The sequence below is a fragment of the Mercenaria mercenaria genome, chromosome 1 (genome assembly GCF_021730395.1).
Source record: "Mercenaria mercenaria strain notata chromosome 1, MADL_Memer_1, whole genome shotgun sequence".
Lineage (NCBI taxonomy): Eukaryota > Metazoa > Mollusca > Bivalvia > Venerida > Veneridae > Mercenaria > Mercenaria mercenaria.
The window spans coordinates 16,748,827-16,773,331 of NC_069361.1; the positions used below are offsets into that span (position 1 = coordinate 16,748,827).

The 24,505-nt window shown below is 35.0% G+C and overlaps 1 protein-coding gene across 2 annotated transcripts in view; it reads right to left on the reverse strand.

Moving 5' to 3' along the window:
• LOC123544884 (myb-like protein X) overlaps nt 1–13,498 on the reverse strand; it is a 28,796-nt gene extending 15,298 nt beyond the window's left edge. The window contains exons 1-2 of one of the 2 annotated variants that reach the window (XM_045330981.2): nt 13,174–13,498; nt 1,217–1,453 (exon numbers count right to left, since the gene is read on the reverse strand). In XM_045330981.2, the coding sequence (XP_045186916.2) occupies nt 1,217–1,414 (198 nt within the window). In that variant the 5' untranslated portion in view covers nt 1,415–1,453; nt 13,174–13,498. The remainder of the gene's footprint in view (nt 1–1,216; nt 1,454–13,173) is intronic. The other variant, XM_045330980.2, reaches the window with a different exon arrangement.
• Between the last annotated feature and the right edge of the window lie 11,007 nt (nt 13,499–24,505).

Here is a 24,505-nt window from a genome sequence, read left to right on the forward strand (position 1 = left end):
AGTGAAAGTGCATCAAAACTTTAACCTGAAATTTTATGTAAAAAGGGGACATAATTCATGAAATATTGGTGCCAGAGTTATGCCCCTTGTGTCATATGATGTGGGTGATGATGTCAAACAACTCTTTTAAGTTTGTATCAAATCCCTTCTGTAATAATAGAGATAGTGAAAATGCATCAAAATTAACCTAAAATTCTAGTTACAAGGGGGCATAGTTCATGAAAAATTGGTGCCAGAGTTATGAGCCTTATGTCATATGATTTGACTGATGATGTGGAACAGCAGTATAGGTTTGAATCAAATCCATTTAGTAATAAGATAGAATTAAAGTGCACAAAAACTTTAACCTGAAATTTTATGTAAAAAAAGGGGACATAATTCATGAAATATTGGTGCCAGAGTTATGCCCCTTGTGTCATATGATGTGGGTGATGATGTCAAACAACTCTTTTAAGTTTGTATCAAATCCCTTCTGTAATAATAGAGATAGTGAAAATGCATCAAAATTAACCTAAAATTCTAGTTAAAAGGGGGCATAGTTCATGAAAAATTGGTGCCAGAGTTATGGGACTTATGTCATATGATTTGAGTGATGATGTGGAACAGTAGTTTAGGTTTGAATCAAATCCATTTAGTAATAAGATAGAATTAAAGTGCACAAAAACTTTAACCTGAAATTCTAAGTAAAAGGGGGGATAATTAATAAAATATTGGTGCACGAGTTATGGCCCTTGTGTCAGATTATGTGGGTGATGATGAATTATAACTGTTTAAAATTAAAGCAAATCCATCAAGCAATTAAAGAGACAAAGAGAAGAAAGACAAAGTGCATCAAAACTTAAACCAAGGTGTGGACGGACGCCGGCGCCAAAGCCGACGCCGGGGCGAGTAGGATAGCTCTCCAAATACTTCGTATAGTCGAGTTAAAAGAAGGAAACAAAGCAAACACATTCGAAAAGGTCGACGACTTTGCATTCCCTTGATCTCTGAATTGAGCGATATTCCCTTCGTCTAAACATCATAACTCCTAGGCTAAATCATAATGGAAATTCAGTTTCATATTCCTAATCTAGGTTCCTTGTACTGTTGTATAGAAAAAAGGAACAAAAATAAACTGATGAAATAACAAAATAACCGTTTCCCTCTTCTAAGCAATTTATCAGCCATTTGAAAAAAGGTTTAGGTATGATAAAGCAGCAATTAACGACACACTAACCTCTTCAGGTTCAGCCTTAGCCTCAGTTTTGTCAGCATCCAAATCTACAGAAGCTTCAGCGCAAGCAGTTACCTGTGCTGCTTCACCATCAGCTGGTTTAGTTTCTTCACTTCCGGTCTTGGTCTTTTCCGCTTCTGTCCCCTCTTTCGTCTCTTCCTTCCCCTTCGACACTTTCATTTTTCCGCCTTTGTTTCCCATCTTGATAATCTAAATTAGGTTCTCTTCCTTCTCGCGTTTCTGGAGATAAAAATATACATGTATCCTATCAAAGTTATAGTCGTGTTGTAACAAAAACAAATGTTTAAGTAGGAAAAAAGTACAGTTACAGTGGATAAAAACATCAATACACAAAAAGTGCATGCATGTGACTATTATATTGTCGGGTCCTTGCTCTTCACGTGATTTTGAAAGGCAAAATTTGTTAATATGCTTTCAACGGTAAGCGAGAATACCGTTATAAACTTCGCATTATAGTATCGTCGGTTAGTCAAATGCTCCGAAGATAATAGCTTTTTATTTGTTTACTACTGTTCTAATCCTTTAAACACTTAGAAAACAAAATTATCATAAGACGTTTAAGACTACAAAGAACCGGAAATGCATTTTAGGAATACAATGTGTATGATAGTGCACGGGTGTAAATGCATTGATCAGTATATCAGTGTTACATTTTGAATATACTTTTTATAATGGCGCACCAAAATGTATTTTCGTACGTTTATGCATTAACTGTTTAAGTAGTCTGATATTCATGTTTGTAAACATTTGGCTACCAACAGTTTGACCATGCTTTTTATTGATGACCTATCTATAGTATTGCCATGCAATAATCGTATGCAAAAATATTCTGTACGTATCACACATGCACAATGTAAAATGTTCTAAAGGTTTTCTTGCCTTTTAAGACAATTACGCTTTAAATGGAACAACATATTAACATCAAGCAAAATATAAAGTAGATTTTGCCAATCCCAGCGGATTATAGTAGTATTTGCCTATAACGCTTTAATAACAACATAGCCCAAATAAACAGCGTAGTAGTAATAACTATACTATATTTTACACCATTTATTTAATGGAATGTGGCGGCTAAATAGGGTTAAATTTCTCATTTAAGTACAATAATATATGTTAAATAGTGATACTATGCTGGTAATGATCCTTTATCATTACAATCTCACAAAACTATTTTTCACGAGAAACATTTAGCAATATGTAGGATAAAATCTGGTATGATACATGATTGATAAATACAGTACTAATAGTGTTATCACAATGTTCATATGTATATATGAGCATATTAACTGGCATTTCAGTTTCATTTAAGTACGTTGCCTAGAACGTTCACAGTATATTATTTAGTCTCGAACTACCCGAAGTTTATTACGAGAACTCCACTGACCGGACTACTACAATAGGCTGCTGACTACTGGCTACATTAATGATAGTTTCCACGACTCTAGGACCCCTTTTATAGCCTGCTAATTACTATCTACATTACTACAAGTTTCCTCTCTTGCAAACTATACTTGAAGCTGCTGACTACTGGCTGCATTACAGCTAGTTTCCACTATAGTAATTTACTTCAGGACCCCTACTATAAGCTGCTGACTACAACATTATTGTTAGTTTCCTCACTGGCAAAATACTTTTGGACTCCCTATTATAGGTTGCCGAGTACTGACTACCGTCCAGTTAACACTGTTATTTTGTTGCCGTTCACTTGATCCGTAAACAACATCTTACTGTAGCATTAAGACTAAATACTAGTGACATCTGTTCTAATTTACTACAACTACTTTATGTACAACAAAAACTACATTCATCTTCGGGCCACAACAGCCTTCTTTCAAAAAAAGGGTGAGCGACACATCTCTTGCTTAGCCGGGTATGATCAATACTACAAACCACGCCCATTTAATCAAACAGGAGTCTTACTTTTTCTGACTTCGAGGTAAATGACACAGAAAGTCAATTAAGAGGTTAGCTGGTTGCCTTGGCAATATCACTGAAATACACCGATACTGATTGTCTTTTTTAGAATGTTATCAAAGTCATTTTCAATTTCTGAGTTCTGTATATTAGATATGGAAATAGTAGAAATCTCCTACCGTTTCCACCGCTTTTAATGAACTGTTACATCAAAGAGATCCAACACAGATCTGTCATTAAAATAGTTTATTTTCAGATATTAACTGCAAATGTAGAAATTTCTAATCAAATGAATATTGATTAAATATATATTAATTTAAACGTGTTTGTAGACCTACATTCACAATTAAATATCACGACGTATACAAGCATTTGTTAAGGCACCTAACCTACAGTATCGCTTATACACACATATGTGTTTACTTCATGTTAACTAACATAGATTCCATGCAGAAATTGTTAATGTCTTCAATTATTAATTTGGGTCTACTTTATTTTAAGTCAAACTACTCCCGGCCACATGCAATCGTAGGACAACAATCTATTTCTGCCTAAAGAAAGATACGTTTTCATATATTAAAATCATAAATAAAAATATATGATTTCATGTTTATATATACTGTACATGAAAACGTTCAGATAACCTTATTTTTGATATATTTCATAGGTCTTTATAACGTAAAATTATTTGTTTGTACCAGCCAAAGAATCGTATATTTATACGCGCCTCTGACAAAAATAGTAATACATATTACAGTGAATTGTTCATAAAACCTTGCAAAATTGATTTTTTTACAGTAAACTATGCGAGTTTCTTACTATATCGTACAAAATAATCCCCAAGGTCACTGTTGTATGTTGTGAAAAGAATTAATAACATGTTACCCTAGTACTTCTGTAGAAATCCTCTTAATTGAAAACAACATATGTTACATTGCATGCTATTTTTGTTGTCGCTGTCTGATCTAGATAAACAACTATTATAGTATATGTAACAAATATGATAGGTTTGTGAAAAGTAAACATAACAGAAAGTGTGCATCCACTTTGTTTACGTCGGAAAAAAATCCTGATATCTGACAAGACTTCAAATCACACTTTTTTTGGAGGAACATGTCTGTAATGTCACGTTCAGGTTTCATTAAAAATTTCTCACAGTGTATGTTTGCTTCGTTTACGGGTTCCTGGCCCGAAATCTGAAGGGTAGGGGAGAGGGGAAGCGGGTGGGGGGGTGGGGGGGAGCGCATGATGATATATATATATATATATATATATATATATATATATATTATATATATATATATATATATATAAATTAATGACCGAGTTTAAATTTGTCTTTTTTCTTTAAACATGTACATATGACTAGTTGTAAGGAAAATATTTTTACACATTATTTAATTACAGTTTATCCGTCGTTCAAGTTTTCATGAAAATATATGGACAGAGTCTAACAGCAAATAAGGCAGAGCACGAGAACGTGTTGATAAGACAACGGTCATCTATTTAGAAAATTCTTTTAGGACATTAGCCAAAATGTTCACATTTTTCTGTCGTATTTGCGGACAAGCTAATCCTTTTTTTGTGTCAAATGTACACATTTGTTTACATTTTGTTGTCAGTCAAAAGTGCAAATAGATGTACGTCTATTTTATGGAGACAAATATCTACTGCGCACATTCATTCTAATTCTCAATCCCATAAAATGTCATAAAAAGATGAAGATAAGTTTCAGCAACTGCAACATTTTGTACTTAAACAATTGGTTAGCACTTGACTTTGAAGTACGTTAACCACACATTTATCTCGAAGGCAACTCGTTTTGTATACATGAAATCCGTTTTGAAACAGTTAATGTAGTGTCGTGTTTGATAAAATATTACATGTCTGAGTGGGTAATGGCCATATATATGTTCAGTCTGTTGGCGTTTTGTCGGTATGTTTGCATGAAAAAAACCACCACTTCATTCCCTATAGTATATATTAGATTTATTAATATTACCCCAAATCTTTACTCCGACTGCAATTGGAAGACTGAAGATGATTTTCGAAACTTTAAAAAAAAATTTCACCCCGCCCCCAACAACAACAGTAACAACACGCTACTTCGGACATTCTCATCCCTGTTATTAAAACTAAATGCACATGCCCTTTTTTCCGGACTGAAAACATGTCAAAAATGACGCTTCATGCTTTATAAAAGTGACAGAACGGAACAGAACAGAACTCTTTATACTTTATAAGAATGACAAATAGTTATTGTTCAATAGTTTGTTCCAGCTATTTATACTAGTACATATAGTTCATACAACATTCCATTTAAATATTCATGTTTTAGGTCACACCAGATAATCAACACATATAGGAGTTTGAATATATACTGTAAATAAAACACAAAATTGATGGATATGAAAATAAATCTAGCATCTTGTTCCAACTTTTAAACTTCTTTCAAGGATCAAATTTGTTGAAACAAAAAATAAGATCCCAATGAAATTCCGAGATATTTAAATATTATTCTAGAAATATGTAAATCTGAAGATCCAAACTGGCATGAAGGCAACTTCGTATTGTAAATTCCTTACCCCACCCACTTAAATATACTTGTAAATGCTATCTTACACCGAAACGTTTTTACATTAACTAAAATAATGTAGATCAATGACATCAAATCATTAAGATTTTTTTCATCCCAGTTTCAATAATAATTAAAATCCAATATTGCTTACAAGTCAGTTTGATTAAACACTCCAAGAATATGGTATAATTTCATCAGGGAACATATCTGAATGAAAACTAAATATAAGAATCATGATACATCATAGACGATGAGTGTACGTAATATGAGCCGTGCCATGGGAAAACCAACATAGTGGCTTTGCGACCAGCATGGATCCAGACCAGCCTGCGCATCCGCGCAGTCTGGTCAGGCTCCATGCTGTTCGCTAACAGTTTCTTCAATTCCAATAGGCTTTAAAAGCGAACAGCATGGAGCCTGACCAGACTGCGCGGATGCGCAGGCTGGTCTGGATCCATGCTGGTCGCAAACCCACTATGTTGATTTTCTCATGGCGCAGCTCATATGATTTTAATGTATTATACTTAATTGTATACTGTTACGCCCGCAGAAAGCAGCGCATCAACATTTTTTTTACCAGATTTTTTTTAATGATGGGAAAGCATCGCGGCAGGAAGTGTTTAATTCGTGATTATGTAAAAAAAAAGCTGCATATGAAAACTTTATAATTTTGTGTGGCCTCATGAAGTGAAGTATTTTATTTTATATTACGCATAATTTGGACACAAAATCACATGGCTGTTAACTACTCATCCCAAGGGAACTTGTCGGTTAAGATATTTTCAAATTCAAAACTTTTAAGTTTTGAATCATTATAAAGTCACGTCAATTAACTTCACACGGTTGCAGTGTCGTTTATCACAATGGCGTATCTTTAGGTTGTCAAACTTGTGATCTTTTGATAAAACTGCTTGATAAGTAAATCAATACTTTATCAAGTCTTGTCTTTTGATAACATTTCACTGATGTATCAATTCATAGGTAGTGGTCTTGAAACATGTCTTACAGTGATAAATACAATACTGTCCAGATGAGAAAGAAAGACACGCAATGAATACCACATTACTAAACATGGGTATATCATACATAACGAAAAGGGGCAAGTGGCAAGAACAGCTAGCAATATCCAGTGATGTCATATGACCTTTGCCGATGGACTTAATGTCTAATTAAAACAAGCTAAAGGAGTAAAAGTATAAACGTCTACGTGGGTACAAGGAGTACTCTTCCCAGCATAATAAATGATAGCCTTTGTTTTATCCGGTATTGACATAGCCCAATGAAACAATTTATCTGCATGCTCTTCTGTATAAAAACAGAGTAAGGTTTGACTGTCTAGGTGACGTCAGTCGCATATCGGATTCGTGATAATTATAATTATGTATACGCGACAATCATAACCGTATTGTTAAAACTAACTTCAATATTTATAAGCCATTGCAGACAAGGCTGAAAGCTGTTTGTTTTGGGTTTAACGCCATTTTTCAACTATTTCAGTTAGGTAACGGCGGGCAGTTAACCTAACCAGTGTTCCTGGATTCTGTACCAGTACAAACCTGTTCTCTGCAAGTATCTTCCAAATTCCCCACATGAATCAGAGGCGGAGGACGAATGATTTCAGACACAATGTCTTTTATCAAATCGTCATGGAGAACATATGCCTCGCCCAGGGCTTGAACTCGCGACCCCGTGATCCGTAGATCTACGTTCTCCCTTTTGAGATAAGCGGACGGGATCAAGGCTGAAAGAGCCTGTTTCTTGATACGTACAACATATGCAATACCAATACCAATACATATAGATTCAACAACGCTAAATGAACCGAATGAGTCAGAGTTGTAGATAACGCCTCCTGTTACCTGATGGCCATTGTAAAACATTTTTATTATAACAGAAGTATAGAAACATTTGTATAAATTGAATGAACAGAAGCGAAAAAAAGGTTTGGAGATAAAGTCTGTGACATAATTTTGAGCGGTACTGTACAGCATAATCCTTACATCATATGTAGCAGGGAAAAATACATGTTTATGACTCATATGCTGAATGCATCATTTCTCTTTTTACACTGAACTGTAATTTTGATGAGAAAAACAGAAAATACCGTCACACGAACAGCTCACAGGGTATACTTCAAGAAATATTTATACAGTCATTTCTTTGATGTATGTGTGGGTTATATGTGCTGCTATTCTTATTTTCACGCAAACTGCTGTGGTAGTAATTTAACACTGATACCGTCATGGTCTAATTTTTTACTATTAGGTTGTCAAAAACTTTATTCTTAATTGCTGGCCTACTTTAAACTACATAGATTCTATTTGATATTGTCTCAGTTCAGTTTTAACTATATCTTTTGGGGCTGCCAAGGTCGGTTTTTTATAATATATCTGGGACTGTCACGGTCTTGTACGTTAAAGGCTATCACAGTCTATACTAGTTTAAGCGGTCTGTGTACTGTTACACTGTCATAGTCTAGTTATTACCATACCGGTTATCATTTTGGTTGTCAAGAGGTCTGTCTAAAATTAATGCATTTTTGTATGTTACAATACCTTTTGGGTTGTCACGACCTGGTAAAAATCGCGATTTTACTATACCCTTGGATCTGTCATACATTGTTTTTCTAACTTCTGATGTTGTAATGGCCTGGATTTTATATTTTATGTATGGGATCGCCATAGTCTATTGCTACAAAACTGAAGCTTTCACGTTCTGGATTTTACAACTTGCTATATCTTCTGGATTGCCACGGTCTAAATATATGCTTTTGAGTTTGTTGCAGTCTGGATGTTAATGTACACATCTGAAATTGTCACGGTCTGGATTTCACGATTTCTTTACGACTGTCACAGTATGGATTTCAAGATTTCTTTACGACTGTCACAGTATGGATTTTACGATTTCTTTACGACTGTCACAGTATGGATTTTACGATTTCTTTACGATTGTCACAGTATGGATTTTACGATTTCTTTACGATTGTCACGGTCTGGATTTCACGATTTCTTTACGACTGTCACAGTATGGATTTTACGATTTCTTTACGATTGTCACGGTCTGGATTTTACGATTTCTTTACGACTGTCACAGTATGGATTTTACGATTTCTTTACGATTGTCACAGTATGGATTTTACGATTTCTTTACGATTGTCACGGTCTGGATTTCACGATTTCTTTACGACTGTCACAGTATGGATTTCAAGATATCTTTACGACTGTCACAGTCTGGATTTCAAGATATCTTTACGACTGTCACAGTCTGGATTTCAAGATATCTTTACGACTGTCACAGTCTGGATTTCTTGGTATATCTAGATTGTCACGGTCTGGATTTCACGATAGCTTTACGATTGTCACGGTCTGGATTTTACGATTTCTTTACGACTGTCACAGTATGAATTTTACGATTTCTTTACGATTGTCACAGTATGGATTTTACGATTTCTTTACGATTGTCACGGTCTGGATTTCACGATTTCTTTACGACTGTCACAGTATGGATTTCAAGATATCTTTACGACTGTCACAGTCTGGATTTCAAGATATCTTTACGACTGTCACAGTCTGGATTTCAAGATATCTTTACGACTGTCACAGTCTGGATTTCTTGGTATATCTAGATTGTCACGGTCTGGATTTCACGATTTTTTTTACGATTGTCACGGTATGGATTTCACGATATGTTTACGATTGTCACGGTCACGGTCTGGATTTCACTATATCTTTACGATTGTGACGGTCTGGATTTCACGGTATCTTTTCGATTGTCACGGTCTGGATTTCGCAATATCTTTGCGACTGTCACCGTGATGGTCTTAATTTTTCTATATATTTGAGATTGCCAAGGTCTGGATTTCGCGATGTTTTGGGATTGCCACGGGTTCATGAAACGGTCTGGGATTCATGATATCTTTGGGGTTGTCACGGTCTGAATTTCACAGTATCTTTGTGATTGTCACGTTTGTTTGTATGTTAGCTTATTTATAGTTGCCATCGGTAAACCGTATAGGCGACTCCTCCAGAAAGCTGTTAGTAATAATAGTTGGAGGAAAGTACAAGAGACAGAAGACGTTCCAATTTCAGAAGCTTCCCTGGTTCTTCAGCGTGCCAGGTGTAAAGCACCCCTACACGAGACTTTTATCCTAATGTTAGTAATTTTCATTTGAAGGAAGGGGGCTCAATCTCACGACCCCTGGGGGTTTTCAACGTGATATGGCCATAGACACGATTATCACGGTCTCGAGTTCACAGCATCTTTACGATTGTCACGGTCATAGTCTAAATTTCATGGTATTGAATTCGCGATATCTTGAGATGGTCACGGTCACGGTCACGGTCTGGGTTTTACTACATCTTTACAACTGGCATAGTCTGGAATTCACGTTATCTTGATAATATATTTATGATTGTCACGGTCTGGATATTACCATATCATTCGTAACGTTATATCGATCTAATTAACTAAATCTGTTGATTCTAATGGTCCGGTTTTGACTAGAATACACGTAATTTGCTTCAAACATCTATAAAATAAATTTACAATGCTGTAGTTTATTTCCTCACATTATTATCTTCCGCATACTGTTTTTTCCAGTCCTAAAATGAGACCGAATCAGTGCCTGGTCACGACACTTCCTGATAAATAAGATAATTAACTTTGACCCAGTAATTTGCCCCGTCTTTCACAAAAGGCGATTAAAATGTATCATATTTAAGTATAGAATACTGAATTATGAGATTATGACAGTTAGTTTCCCATGCGACTGCTAGCGTCACTTTCTGGCACATGCATGCGGTATTGGACCCCTACTTTCAAGGAATGAATACATTAAAAGATGTGCACAGTCTTTCCTATAAGCGTGCGATTTTCTCTAACTATTGTCATCTTATTGTAAACTTAACAGACGAATGCTCTCTCGGAAGAATACAATATCTCAGGCGTTTCTTAAGAGAAAAAAAAACTTAATTCTAAATAAACAAAGAAATTCAGATGCGATTAAGTCATCTGTTTGGACTGAAATTGGAGTGATTAAAACAAAGCACAGAAGTTACATTTCCAGAGCTTTGTAGTGGTTGCACCATGCATGAACCGCGCGATCGATCCGCTTTGTGGCTTTTGAACAGAGATGTTTTATAAAGATTTCCAATAAAGCGACTTAAAAGATCAATTTCTTCAACATTACGTAATCTTGTTTCTTTATTATTATCGGCACGTTTTTTTGGTTTTAATGCCTTCGAATCTAATAAAGAAAACTGCGTGATTGCACTAAAATGTGATAATACAATTCGTTGAATGTTACATCAATGCACCGGTATACAAACTAGACGCAGTAGATTTACCAGGCGATCTACGCATGCACAATGATTACATACAATTTATGTACACTATAACAACGGAGACATGCCAAAATCAATGCCACCAGACAGAGAAAAAGTCGCACTGCTTCACTAATTGTTTGCTGCTCTCACAAATTTCTGGACAAATTCTTCTTCGATTATGCAACGACGAATCGGTGTTGTCACATATTGCAACGCGAGACTTTCAGCTTTGGCGGGGTTTTTTCATGAAAAAGTATACACGCACATAGTATCTCGAATTACTTTGAGTTTACATATACAAGAGAACGCATTGTTGAGGTAAACAATGAACATGTTAGCACAAACAAGATAAAAAGGATTGGTCCTTTGAAATACTGAAATTTAAAAAAAAAACTTATCTACACAGATTGATTAAATGTCATCCCGTTTTATAACGCGAACATGATCAATTTCACCATCATTCTTTATACAAACTTTAGATTAATAAACAAGTATACAAATAATAGTTAATTGTATAATTATTAACATCCTCCTTAACACAGGATATAGGGACTTAAAAGAAAATTTTCATTTTTCCCTCTTCTTGTGTGAAATCCTGATGGTCCAGTCAGCCATAGATTCACGTACATAAATTATGGCACTTAACATTTACTTAAGAATATATCCTTGTTCAATGTCACTGTATAACGAGGAAGCTTCAAGTATATTCGAGTTCCTGGTACATTTAGTATATAAAAGTCCGAGTCCCGGAGCTTAATATTTTATCAAACAGATATGTTCCCTTGAACGTATGTACAGCATAAAGTATCCCTACACATACATGTTCGTTTATGATATACTAGCAAGAAGATCCGCAAGGCAGGTCTAGGTCAGCTTTGACAAAAACTTCGACCTGCTTCGTCAGCAGGTCTACCTCTAGAAGAGGATAAAAAAACTTGAAAATGCGGAAAGGTCCGCTGGAGCACATGAGATGAAAGTCAAACGAACTAAGGGCGCAGTGGTTAGTATAAATTCGTTCAGGAAAAAAGAAATTCAATGACTTCTGTTCCAGTTACTATTACCGGTACTCTCTTTTCCTAACTTATTGGCGTACTTGTTATCAAATCCGTAGTTAGTTTGATTTAGATAAGTGTATCTATTCACATACAACATATGATAATTTTATCATCAACATTCACCTAGTTCAAGGACACTGACACATATTCATTTCAAGGTCTATCATGTTAAATCTACACTTTCTTTTAATAGCACTTACTAAGTATTCACTATTTGTATTAATTTCTGCAATATGGCATATAATTATATAGTATGACCTCTTCGATCGTATATAGCCATTATTGCCATTTCACACTTATAGTCTCTATTCATTCCGAAATAGGCTTACATGAACTTATAAAATACACTAAGCAGAATATCCAAGGTCCGTGGAAATATTAATTTCTTTTTGACAGAATTTTACCAGGAACATGGACTGCGATACAAATCTTGTGTCGTTTATATTTTCAGTATTGATTCGTATTCATGACTCAAACACTGTTGAAAACGTTCTGATGTGTCACTGAGATTTCTTTTTCTTTACATAAATGCTTATACTTACAAGACACAGTAATTAGGTTACTCAATGAGAATTACTAATTGAATACAATGTATTACCAACTGGGGATTATTTGGCTATAATTCAGTTTGTTCATTATATTTTCGTCGCGTGACTGTATTAGTCCAACGCCCGTTAAATACGGCAAGAATGCACTAGACGTCTGTTATTTTAGTCAATTTATTTATTTTCGAGGCTTAATATATATTTCTTGGCTCTCTGACATGCCAGCTGAAAACTTTAAAACATTGGACACAATGCGATGAATGAAAGTATCGCACAAACATTACCAGCAGAAACTGTCTTGAAGTGAGCATCTTACATCATGCAAATTAAACACACATGTCGACAACAAAAACGCAAGCACTTTAAAATACACTTACATGTAAAATAATAAATAGCTAGGCTGAACATTCCAGTATATTTATAATTCTGTTCGTAGATAAAATTGAATTAGCTAAGCCAACTGAAACCTACATAATGTGATATTCGGCTAGCATCAACGATTTAATATGATAAACAAACATACTTACGATGAAGTGTAGACAGTTAATTATATTTCCTCTCGATTGTACTTCCACCAACCTTGTAACATTAATTTCCTTTATGAAAATATTAAATTCTACGATATCCTAGGCAGCCTCACATCAGCAACTGTGTCTCACCAAACTATCGGATAAACTGCGTGGGTTTTACGGTTTTTGCCGAGTTATGCCGGAACTAACGAACGGTAGTTACATCGCTATCGCATTATTGACAATTACTGACACACTGCTTGTCACTATTCATGAAAATGCACGCCCTTACTACAAAAAACAAAACAAAATAAAAACATATATCTTTTTTTCTGCGGAAGATTTTACCAACGTCTACACGAGTACATAAACTGGTAGGATCGAAATTCAAGTGCGTCAGATTTTAAAGTTGATAACAAGATTGTAAAGATTCATAAAGAAAAACCGGTGTCAGCGATAAACCGAATGTAGATGAAACATTGTACAATTTACCTCTTAAACTTGACCACAAAAAAGGTGCGCCTCAACTTTTCTTGCTAATTAATGGTTGTAAATCGACTGACACTCGGATAATGTTAGTACGGAATGCGGTATCAAGTTTTTGTAAAGATACATTAACAACCTCGGGCTCATATAATAATGTTTAATAAACGAAGTCCCTTTATGTTCTCATGTTACATGTAAATAGCATTGCTTTAATCAAAACTAACCTTAAAGTCACAAATATGTTTTTAATTTTCATTTTACTATTTTAAAGTCATAGTATTACATGTTGAAGTATTTAGGGGAAATGTGTTAGAATGGATTATAGCAAACTGTCCTCGTTGTATTAATTCATGATTATTAATATTGTTGTGGTGGGATTTTTGTGCATGTGGCATCGTCGTTTTCTATTTTATATGGATACATAAATTGACTAACACGATAAAATGCTGTTCTACACTTTCATATTGAGAGATTTCTCTGACAGTTTGGGAAGTTTTACAAAAAGAAATAGGTTTAATAGACAATTTAAATAAAATCTGACAGTTTTCTATATGTATATAGGCAAAAATTTTCCTACAGACAAAACTTTTTTAAACTTTGTGTACTGACTGAGAATTAAGTTTAAAACGGAAATATGTATTAAAATCATAGCTGCTGGTGCTTGATCTTGAATTATCTGCACTTGAAAATCAGAAAATACTAAAAAAAGTCCAATTTTCTAGCGCAAATAATTCAAGATTAAGGCAAGGGAACAGTGTATTTTAATTTATATTCTGTTTTAGTTATCATTTGCAATCAGTAAAAAGTTTAACGAAATTCGGATCATGGGAAAGACCAGGACTTAGAGGTATCATTTTGTCATGTTCATAGTTAAGGACATTTGCCACAGTGTCTATATATATTGACATAGGGCAAAATTTTCTTGCGGACAGAAGATTTTCTTTAAACTGTGTTTACTGACAGAGAATCAAATCAAAAAACAAAAATACAAAATAAAGCAAATCATAGGTACCCAGCCTTGGTCATGAATTGTCTGCCCTTGAAAGTCGGAAAATACTGAAAAAAAAAAAACTATATTCAAGGGCAGATTATTTAAGATCAAGCACCAGTACCTATGATTTTAAATAAATATTTCCGTTTTAAACTTGATTTTCAGTCAGTACACAAAGTTCAAAGAAATTCTGTCTGTAGGAAAGGTTTTGCCTATATACATATAGAAAATTGTTAGATGTGTCTTTTAGATAGTCAATCACTAATGCAACATCTTATGACCTTATGACAATTTTGTATTTTCTGTTTAAGTTTTTTTTTAAGAAACAAAACAAAACAACAACAACATTTCATAGAGTAAGATTCCTATCAGAAATGTACGGTGGCCGATAGCGTTCATTTTAAAGCCGTGTCGCGGGCAACTTTTAAATCAAATCCGCAAGATTCTATGTCGAAATTGTATAAAATATCACGGCCAAGAAAAACTCTTGTTACTGTCAAACTTCTATCGTAAAAAGTCGCGAATTTTAGACGAAACCGCGGCATTTTCTGTCTACAAAGTAGGATAAGCCACACAAACATGTTCTTATTTTAGGTAGCCGATTGCGGCCATTTTATTCGCCAATTTTTTTATGCGTATCTTTTAAAAAGTCGAGTTTAAACATTTAAGCTCGGATTTCTTACCCGCGACCGTTTATGAAAATGCGAATGCACAGCGTGATTCAACGGGTTTTGAATTGGAAAATTAGCAGTAGCAATGAGCAGTAGCAGTAGCAAACTTAAAAAATGTGAAAATGGCTGTAGCAGTAGCAACAGTAACAGTAGAAAAAAGTGAAATCGGTACTAGTAGTAACAGCAGTAGCAGTGACAAAACTTGGCAGTAGCACTAGTAGTAGTAGCAATAGCAGAAGTAGTAGCAAAATCGTGAAATTGGCAGTAGTAGGAATGGCATCTAAGAAGTAGCAAAAGCAAAAACGTGAAATTGGCAGTAGCAGCAGTATCAGTAGCAGAAACAGTAGTAAAAGTAGCAACAGTAGCAGTAGCAGCAGAAGCAGCAGCAGTAGTAGCAGTAACAGAAATAGCAGTAGCAGCGGCAGCGGTAGCAGCTGAAGCAGCAGTAGCAGTAGCAGTAGCAGCAGTAGCAGTAGCAGTAGTAGCAGTAATAGCACTAGCAGTAGTAGCCGAAGCAATGGCAAACATTTTTATCCTCTGTCGAAGGCGGAAGAATTTAGTTTTGGAGTTGTCCTTCCGTCTGTCCGTCCGTCCGGAGCCATATATAGGGAGTGGTTTGGAACATTCAAATAAAGCTGCATATACATATTCACTACTATAGGGAAATGTTGCACGTCAAGTTTTAGTTCGATTGCCAAAGTAACACCAGAATTATGGCCCTTAGTAGTTTCTAGTGTTAACTATAATTATAGGGTACTATGAATATGGTAATTTCTGTTTTATAACTTGTGATATGTTTGTTCTAGAATTATGAAACTTAAATTGAATTGAAATCACCAGGATTTTTTCAATATCTCTTTAGTAATTTCAGAGTTATTGCCCTTTAATGATTTAAGAATCCACATATTTGTACATACCAAACTAACTAGCTGGTAGAATTTCATTAAACCTCTTTCATTTTTTTCCATGAACATTTATTATTAACATGTGAAGTTGTGTACCCACACCCGTTTACCCCCACCGCACTGGTCACACCCCACCCCCAGACCACACTTGTTTCATGAATATTTATCAACATGCATAGTTGTACCCTCCCCCACCTCGCACCTCCACCCAGTCAACTTACCACCCCGATTATGCACCCCCTCCACCAACATTTTTTTCCATATTTTATTTTCCATTACTTTATTATCAACTTGTAAAGTTGGTAACCCTTATCCCGTCAACACACCTCTTCTCTCCCCCTACCCCGCCCCCCGCCAAAAAAATAATCATATCAACATGTGAAGTTGTAGCAGATGTAAGGACATCTTTTCTTTTTCTTTTAAGTTCAGATGTAATGAAAATTATTTACTTTTCAGTAACATCCTTAACTTGCCGGATATATTTCTTTGCCATTCCTCACCATAAACTCATTCGGTGGGGCATACCAATTCATCGAATTTGCTTGTTAGTGCTGCTACTGCTGCTATTGCTACTGCCAGTATCACGAATTTGCTACCGCTACGGCTGCTACTACTACTGGCAGTTTCACGTGTTTGCTACTACTGCAAGTGCTATTGCCGCTTTCACGTGTTTGCCACTGCTACTACTTACTACTGCCAATTTCACGTCTCTGCTATTGCTGCTACTGTTACTACTGCTTCTACTGCTACTACTACTGCTACTTTTTCTACCACTGCTACTGCTGCTTCTGTTACTACTGCTACTGCTACTATTTCTACCACTGCTACTGCTACTGTTGCTAGTGTTACTGCTAATGCTAATGCTGCTACCCCAAACAACTTCACAACTCTTGAAAATTTATTCAACGCATAAATTGAATTATCTCGTTACAATGTTTATTAATGCCATACTGATCGTAACCTTGTACATTTATAGTTGTAAATTTGTTTATTGGAAAGGAATTTACATAAGCTATCAGCTTGTTTTCCAATCCACGTATTTGACGTGTAAAAAATTGTTGTACATATTGTGTGTATGTTGCATTAAATAAATATTGTTTAAACTAATGCTGCTACTACTACTGCTGCTACTGCTTCTTTTGCTACTGCTACTACTGCTGCTACTGCTTCTTCTGCTACTGCTACTACTGCTGCTACTGCTTCTTCTGCTACTGCTACTACTGCTGCTACTGCTTCTTCTGCTACTGCTACTACTGCCAATGCTGCTACTGCTATTGCTGCTGCTACTGCTGTTACTGCTATTGCTGCTACTGCTATTCTACTGCTACTGCTACTACTGCTGCTACTGCTACTGCTGCTACTGCTACTACTGCCAATGCTGCTACTGCTATTGCTGCTGCTACTGCTGTTACTGCTATTGCTGCTTTTGCTGCTACTGCTATTATACTGCTACTGCTACTACTGCCAACTTCATATCAATTTTTAAAAGGACAGGTGTATTCAAATCACTCCGTCTGCATAAATATCGCGGCTAAAACTCGTTCCTTTTCGCCGCAACATTTTATGCGACCGTTATTGAGAAACAAAAAGTCGCAGTTTTGTAGAATTTCTACTAAAATTGCAAAAAAATGTCGCGGATCGCTTTCTGTTCCCCGACTATTTATGTGTTTACCAAATTACAGTCACGTTGTATATGACCATAACTGTTACACAAACAGAATTTCACATTGATATTGTCTGAAACGAACAGTTTCTCTACTTTCTCTGCAAGGTTTTTCACTTCATTTGACAAATGTTCCAATGTTGGTTTAATTGCTGCTGCAGTAGATGGAGATGACAGTATTCTGCCACTGTACCCATATCATGCATACGCATCGCCAAGTTTTGCTGATGCAAGAGCTTCTTCAAAGCTTCTTGGATTTTCCGCACGAACATAGAACCTCGGTCGTTCTGGTAGTCCTTCAACTAATTTGGAGATGACGTCAAAATCAGTTTTGTTTATTTCTTACCAAAGCCCATTATTGAATGGCTATACTATTGCCCTGTTGTTGAGTGTCCCAGCTGCAAAGAACTGAATGTCTCCGAATTGCAAATTAACACAGCTCAATTGGTTTTGATCAATGTATTTATGTGTGAACAAGGTTTCAACGTCACTAAATCGATGTCTTTGTTGATATGGTCTATCTGAATGAAGCTGGAACGTTGCAACTTTTCTCTGTTATTTTTAATCTTGTAAAAGGGGGACAATATGCGTTAAAGTCACGTCACTTAGGAATTTGCTCCCGTCTACACTTGAATGTCCATGTTAATCCGCTCTGCCATACTGTTGCTTACTAACAGGGTATAATTAATTTCAAAGGGCTGGTCAGTTCCTCGATAAGGAAATATAACAAGGTGCTAACTGTTATATGTCAGTCAAATTAGAAATCAAAAGAAGCCAATGGAAGTATATGGAGGTATCTGTTATATAATCAATCTTTAAAGCCTGGCAATAATCAATCTTTAAAGCCTGGCAACTGTCAACACACCCTGTATATTACTCAATAATCATATAAACAGAAAATATTAAAGAACATAATGAATATAGCATATATACAACATAATTATATTAATCAAAACTAAGGTTATTGAGTTATTTTTTATGCTTGGATACAATGACCTTGGCCATTACACCTATACGTTCAGTCACAGCTTTGCTGTTCATATAAGCTTCCTCCAGTTCGAATTGCATTTGATTCGCGTTCTTTAGGAGCGGATAATTTTGTCTATTTTCTTATTAACTGTGTCCTTGTGTTTGATCTGGCTAACAATGTTATAGTTCTAGAAATCAAACTATTTCACCTTTACTAATCCCTCCGTACAAATCCTCCATTGACGGCTATAACACCTGTTCATAAATGTGGCAATTCTGCCATATCTGCATGATTAAATGCCGAGTGATATGTCACTATAATTATTATCAAAATTTTATAAATTTAAATATACCTTGTCGCGGAAACATCTTAAGGTTAATTTAGTGTAGATATTAATTTTTAACATAAAATCTTATTTATGAAATATAGACTTGCTGAACCAGTTTGTTAAAATAACTGCAACATGTCTACAGGGACTGGCATGTTTTTCAACTGATAAAGTTTGCCAGACAAAAAAAGTCCCTAGTTAATTAAACGTAGCCGATGTTAAAGGTTTGTTTCTAGACATGGTCTGGGTTACACCATAACTAGATACAGAATATACTTGATCCTAGAACACTTCCTGACTTATCATCTCATATTGGATATTAGAACAGACTCTGTACATAACACTAACATATATTTTCAGCCTTTACATATGTGGCATACATATTATATTGCATTTTGGGTTGTACTTTTTCTACACATTTCATATCGCAAGCTTTTATACGTTATTACGCCATTTCCATTTTAACATGTGTCTCAACTTTTAATTATTCAGAAATTATAAATCATATCTGTCACCTGTCCCATTGTGCATTTTCAATGTATATTTTTATTCAAAATTTGAATGCAACGAAAATTGTTCTTTTCATAATAAGTTTTAAGTGATCTATAAGCATGTAGATTTTTAAATTTTATCAACTATTTTATCAACTATTTCCATAGTACCCGATAGAAGTTCATTTATCAGAAACATCCCTCATGCCAGATTCACGACAAATGCAGTTGCAGTTGTTCATAGCATAAATCGTCATATATTGCAATATTCCAAACCACACCATTGGCGAACTTTAATCAGTGTAAAATTCTATGAAAATTAACTTTCTTATTTAACAAAAGTGACATAGTATCTTTATTCAATAGTAAAAAAATAATCCACAATACCAGAGTAACTGGAATGTACTGATAAGACACAAGTATTTGATGTTCTATATTATTTGAATGTAACGTGTAAATATTATGCCTTAATGTACCGGAAACATGATTTATGCATTTTTTAAGGTTTACATCAATCTCCCACTGGTGTATGTTAAGTCATACCTGGGTGATAATACAACAAATAATAAACATGATAAAAAAACTATGATTAATATAAGATTATTTTTAATGAGTCTAATCAACAATTTTCCAGGCGCTCAAAGTTTTGACTTAGCACTCGGTGCGTGCTTTCGTTCTAAATTTCATTTTAATAGACAGCGTAAACTTCGTCTAAAATTCCAGAAAAAATAGCATATTTCGTATAAAGAAGATATGTTCTTAAACAAAAAATTATACATTCATTCTGTATACTTTATAAAGAAATTTGGTTTGCTCAAACATTGTTTTAAGCTGCGATGCGCCGGTATATGTGTTGAAATATGAGTATGGACTATATCATCGCCTTGGACTATATCTTATTTATTTATCATTTACACGTTTTAATTCTAATAAGAGAACTTTCTTTACTTATACTTAAAACCACAGTCTGATTTCAACCTTAATTAATAAAAATCAATGTTCTAGTCTGCTTAATATAGTCATACCCTACATGATTTCCGGGAGATCGAAAATCAGCTAAAATGGTTTCAGAGATTTCCGTCTTTTTTTGCGTGTTTTCCGCTCGGCCCCCTGCCTTGCTTAGTTTTCCTCATACTCGGGTGCAGTTCCCGGCTTTTAACAACAACGTATCGTTGTTTTTTCGTAGAATTTATGTTTCGCTACAGAACATCCACTTATTAACGTGTTTTGTGTTTTGTCTTTTTACTTTAGAAATACGTGTGAATTGAGGTAGTGTACGCCGAAATCAACTAGAATGTCCGGCAAAATATTTCTGCCGTCGCCATTTGATTCCTTTGTTTGTCGGGCCTAGCAGGAATTGTTCCCCCTGAAAACTGGTAGGCGTGGCTACAGGCTATCTGGCGTAAGGTCAATTATAGTGCTGGTGCCAATAATGCAGTGTCAATTTAGATATATAGCTGAAGTGAACATACGAAAGTACAGTATAGAATTTAACATGAGAATTTAACAAACATACGAAAATACAATATACATTGCAGAATTAGAGAAACATACGAGAGTGAAGAAAACTACAACCCTAAACACAACGCGGAGCCTTAGCGAAACATGACCTTCGGATCACCAACTTTTAATGTCGAATACCCGCAGCCTCTTTAACCTTAATAGTGTTATTCCCTTCCCAAATACATTCCATAGAATTGATATACGACTAATTAGAAAACGTATCAATAGTAGTCATAATGATGGTTTATAAGGAAAGAAATATTAGCCAACATCTTAAGGGAAATCATATCCGCCATTTTGAAGCTTGTTTGTCGGAGGTTTCGCATTTCCAAACCACGTGATCTAAGAGCCTTTGGCGACTGGTCAATTGTTTCCCAGTGTGTTATTTTATTTGTATTTCACATATCTTTGATAACTGACTGTTATTGCTGAGAAGTTTTGTATTTTCTCTACGAGTTCTTATTGTTAGTTCCTATGATTAACTTTGATTCAAGAATCACAAGTTCATTGGCAATATACGTTCTTCAAACGCTGATGTTAATTTAGCTATAATGACCATCAAACTGTAACGTAACCTTGCTATTTTGCCATACCGTGAATGTCAACCAGACGCTTTAGTCACTGAGCATGCAGCAGCAGCATCAACTGTAATCTCATATCTCTCATTAGAAGGCCTAATTAAAACCTTCTATGATTTTGATTGGTTGCGCGTGTACTATAGCTGTGATAAAATATCTTTCCGAACCTGGACTTTGTTGTTATTATTTCGTGTTCTTTGAGTCAATTCATATAAAAACGTTCTGCATAAGCTGGTGTTAGAGGGCACTAGGGGTGCTGTACACTTCTCATGAACAGACGCAGTTACACCCGAAGTCTGCTGTAAGCTGGTTTATACCAGAATAATCTGCTTAACCTTCAATTACGACAATGGCTGTAAAAAGTCTCTCCGTACTTGAGGTTATGTTGTATATTTTCTAGTCCTTTAGTATCCAGGTGTTAAGTCATTGTTTCAGTATAACACTAGAATTCCGCTTAAGTCGGTGCTGGGGATGGGGGTGGAGGCTTGAGGGATTTTGCAAAGTTCATTATCTTCCATAGTCAGGCTCAATTAAATAGTCTTATCACAATTTGCTTAGTTGTATTCTATACTTCCGTAGGATCTTCTGATAGATTTCATATTTACTTGATAATAAATCTGTTTAAGAGTGTTCCATTAGGGTTAGAGCATGCTCTCAAAGGTACGATAGTGAAGCGCAGTTTTTTTTCCATTGTATAATTATATAAGGAGTCATGTGATAAAAACAATACGGTAGATTTTTTCGGCATGAACTCATATCTGCTATGGTTTGGTACGTTCGGGTACGGCAAATTTTGTAATATTGTAATAAGCTGCTATATATCCTGAGGAAAATTTCTGACAGATCATCTGAGTTTTCAGGGGTTTTTTTTAGAGAGAGAGAGAGAGAGAGAGAGAGAGAGAGAGAGAATACTAAAAATACACAAAGTCTATATCTAAAACATCTTGAAAACAGCATGCTTGAAGTCAACAGATTATTTTTTAAAAAAAAGTTAAATAATTTCTCCCTCGTATGAAGAAGAACAACTAATAACACCTATGTTCGAAGGGTAGAACATATTTTACATTTTTGGTTTAGCAAGTCTACTCGCACATCTTTAACCAGCTAAAAGTTCTTGAGCAAGTAAGTAAACATACTTGGGCAAATACCAATTATCCACAAAAGAACTTTCGGAAAAGGCCCACAAAGGCTACAAGGAATCAAAAACTTTATCTGTGGTATTGTTATTTTGTGGACTTCTTTGTAATGTTATTTAATCAAATTTCACGGTAAGAAAGATTACTCGTATTTAACGAGCATCACACCTAATTACGGTTGTCCCACTTAGTTCATGCGGTTCGCTGTCACAGCTATATGATTTCAATACATTTTCCAACAACTTTTTTCATTTTGTAGTTTACTAGTATTTGCCTTCAAGTCAGATCGAATTACATTTAGTAGAGATAGTACCTAAAAAATCAAACTGCATCTGATATTACTTTCTTTTGAAAACTTAATATCGGGGTACCTCAATTATATAATGGTTTCCCTTTCATACTTCATTTTTCATGCTGAAAGGTAATATTTAATCCGAAAAATTTGGTCCTACTTGGAAAAGTGAAGCCAGTGACAGACAACTCTTCTAGGACTATTTAGTTATGTGAACAAAGTATGCGTTTCCCAAAAATATAGTTTACATTAAGATCTATGAACAATCATTCAAACAGAAAAATTGAGCGTTATCTTTCATTTTCAAACGAATTTATTCAAAGACAATTTATTTTATTTATTACTGCCGATAATTTACAGGTGTGGTATGATCATATGAAAGAAAGCATTATTCGTGAAAAAAAATATAAACAGACTATATGAATTTTACGACATCGAATCCCTCAACATTTTACAAAATTCGTTTGCCAAGAATAATCAAGGCCTTAAAATGTACGAGTTAAAACAGAGCGATATAAAAATGTATATTCTATCTGATGGTCACACCAAAACCATACCAAAAACTGTGCCGAAAGAAGTTATTTACAAATGTACCTAATTTGCATATTGACCGAGGCGTGCGGAACAGCATTTACCTTGCGGATTCTACTGTTACAGAAACTTCTGTTAATATAATGCAGACGTTCTTTAGTATAAATAAAATGGCTGTGTTAGTTAAAAAGAAATGACAATCACCTTTCTTTAGTTAATCCACAAAAACAACGAAGCCGATGTCGCCGTCAAAAGTTCCCGTATTTACTGCGCGGTGCTATGTTTAAATATTGCTAGTGTGCGAAAAGCGATATGCGCTTCAGTTTTGCACTTGATTTGTTGTTGTTGTCATTGAATACGTAGCCTTAGGTACCATCTCTACATTTAGATATTTTATCATCTGTTTTACTACTTGACTGCTTTATTATGAATAACTTAGTGTACTTACTATTGCAAAAGTCATTTAGCTATTTGTTTATTATGTACCCGTTTAACTTGGTGTTTAGTATTAGCTACACACAAAGATCCGGAAACCAAGGGAGCGACACAGTTTGGCTGATTAAAGCAGGTAGCCGCTCAGGACATGTTGGAATTAGATTTGGAAGTTAAATGCCTTTTCATATTGAATTTTTCAAACGACTAGAATAAAAAAAGAAATGCGAGGCTATGCCGAGCATTTTAGCGTTTTTATTCGATGAGTTTAAAAAAATCAGTGTGGAAAGACACAAATGTAATATTATTTTTATCACATGTTTGCTTTTATTGTTGAAACAACAAAATTTCTTCTTTCCTTACCTATTA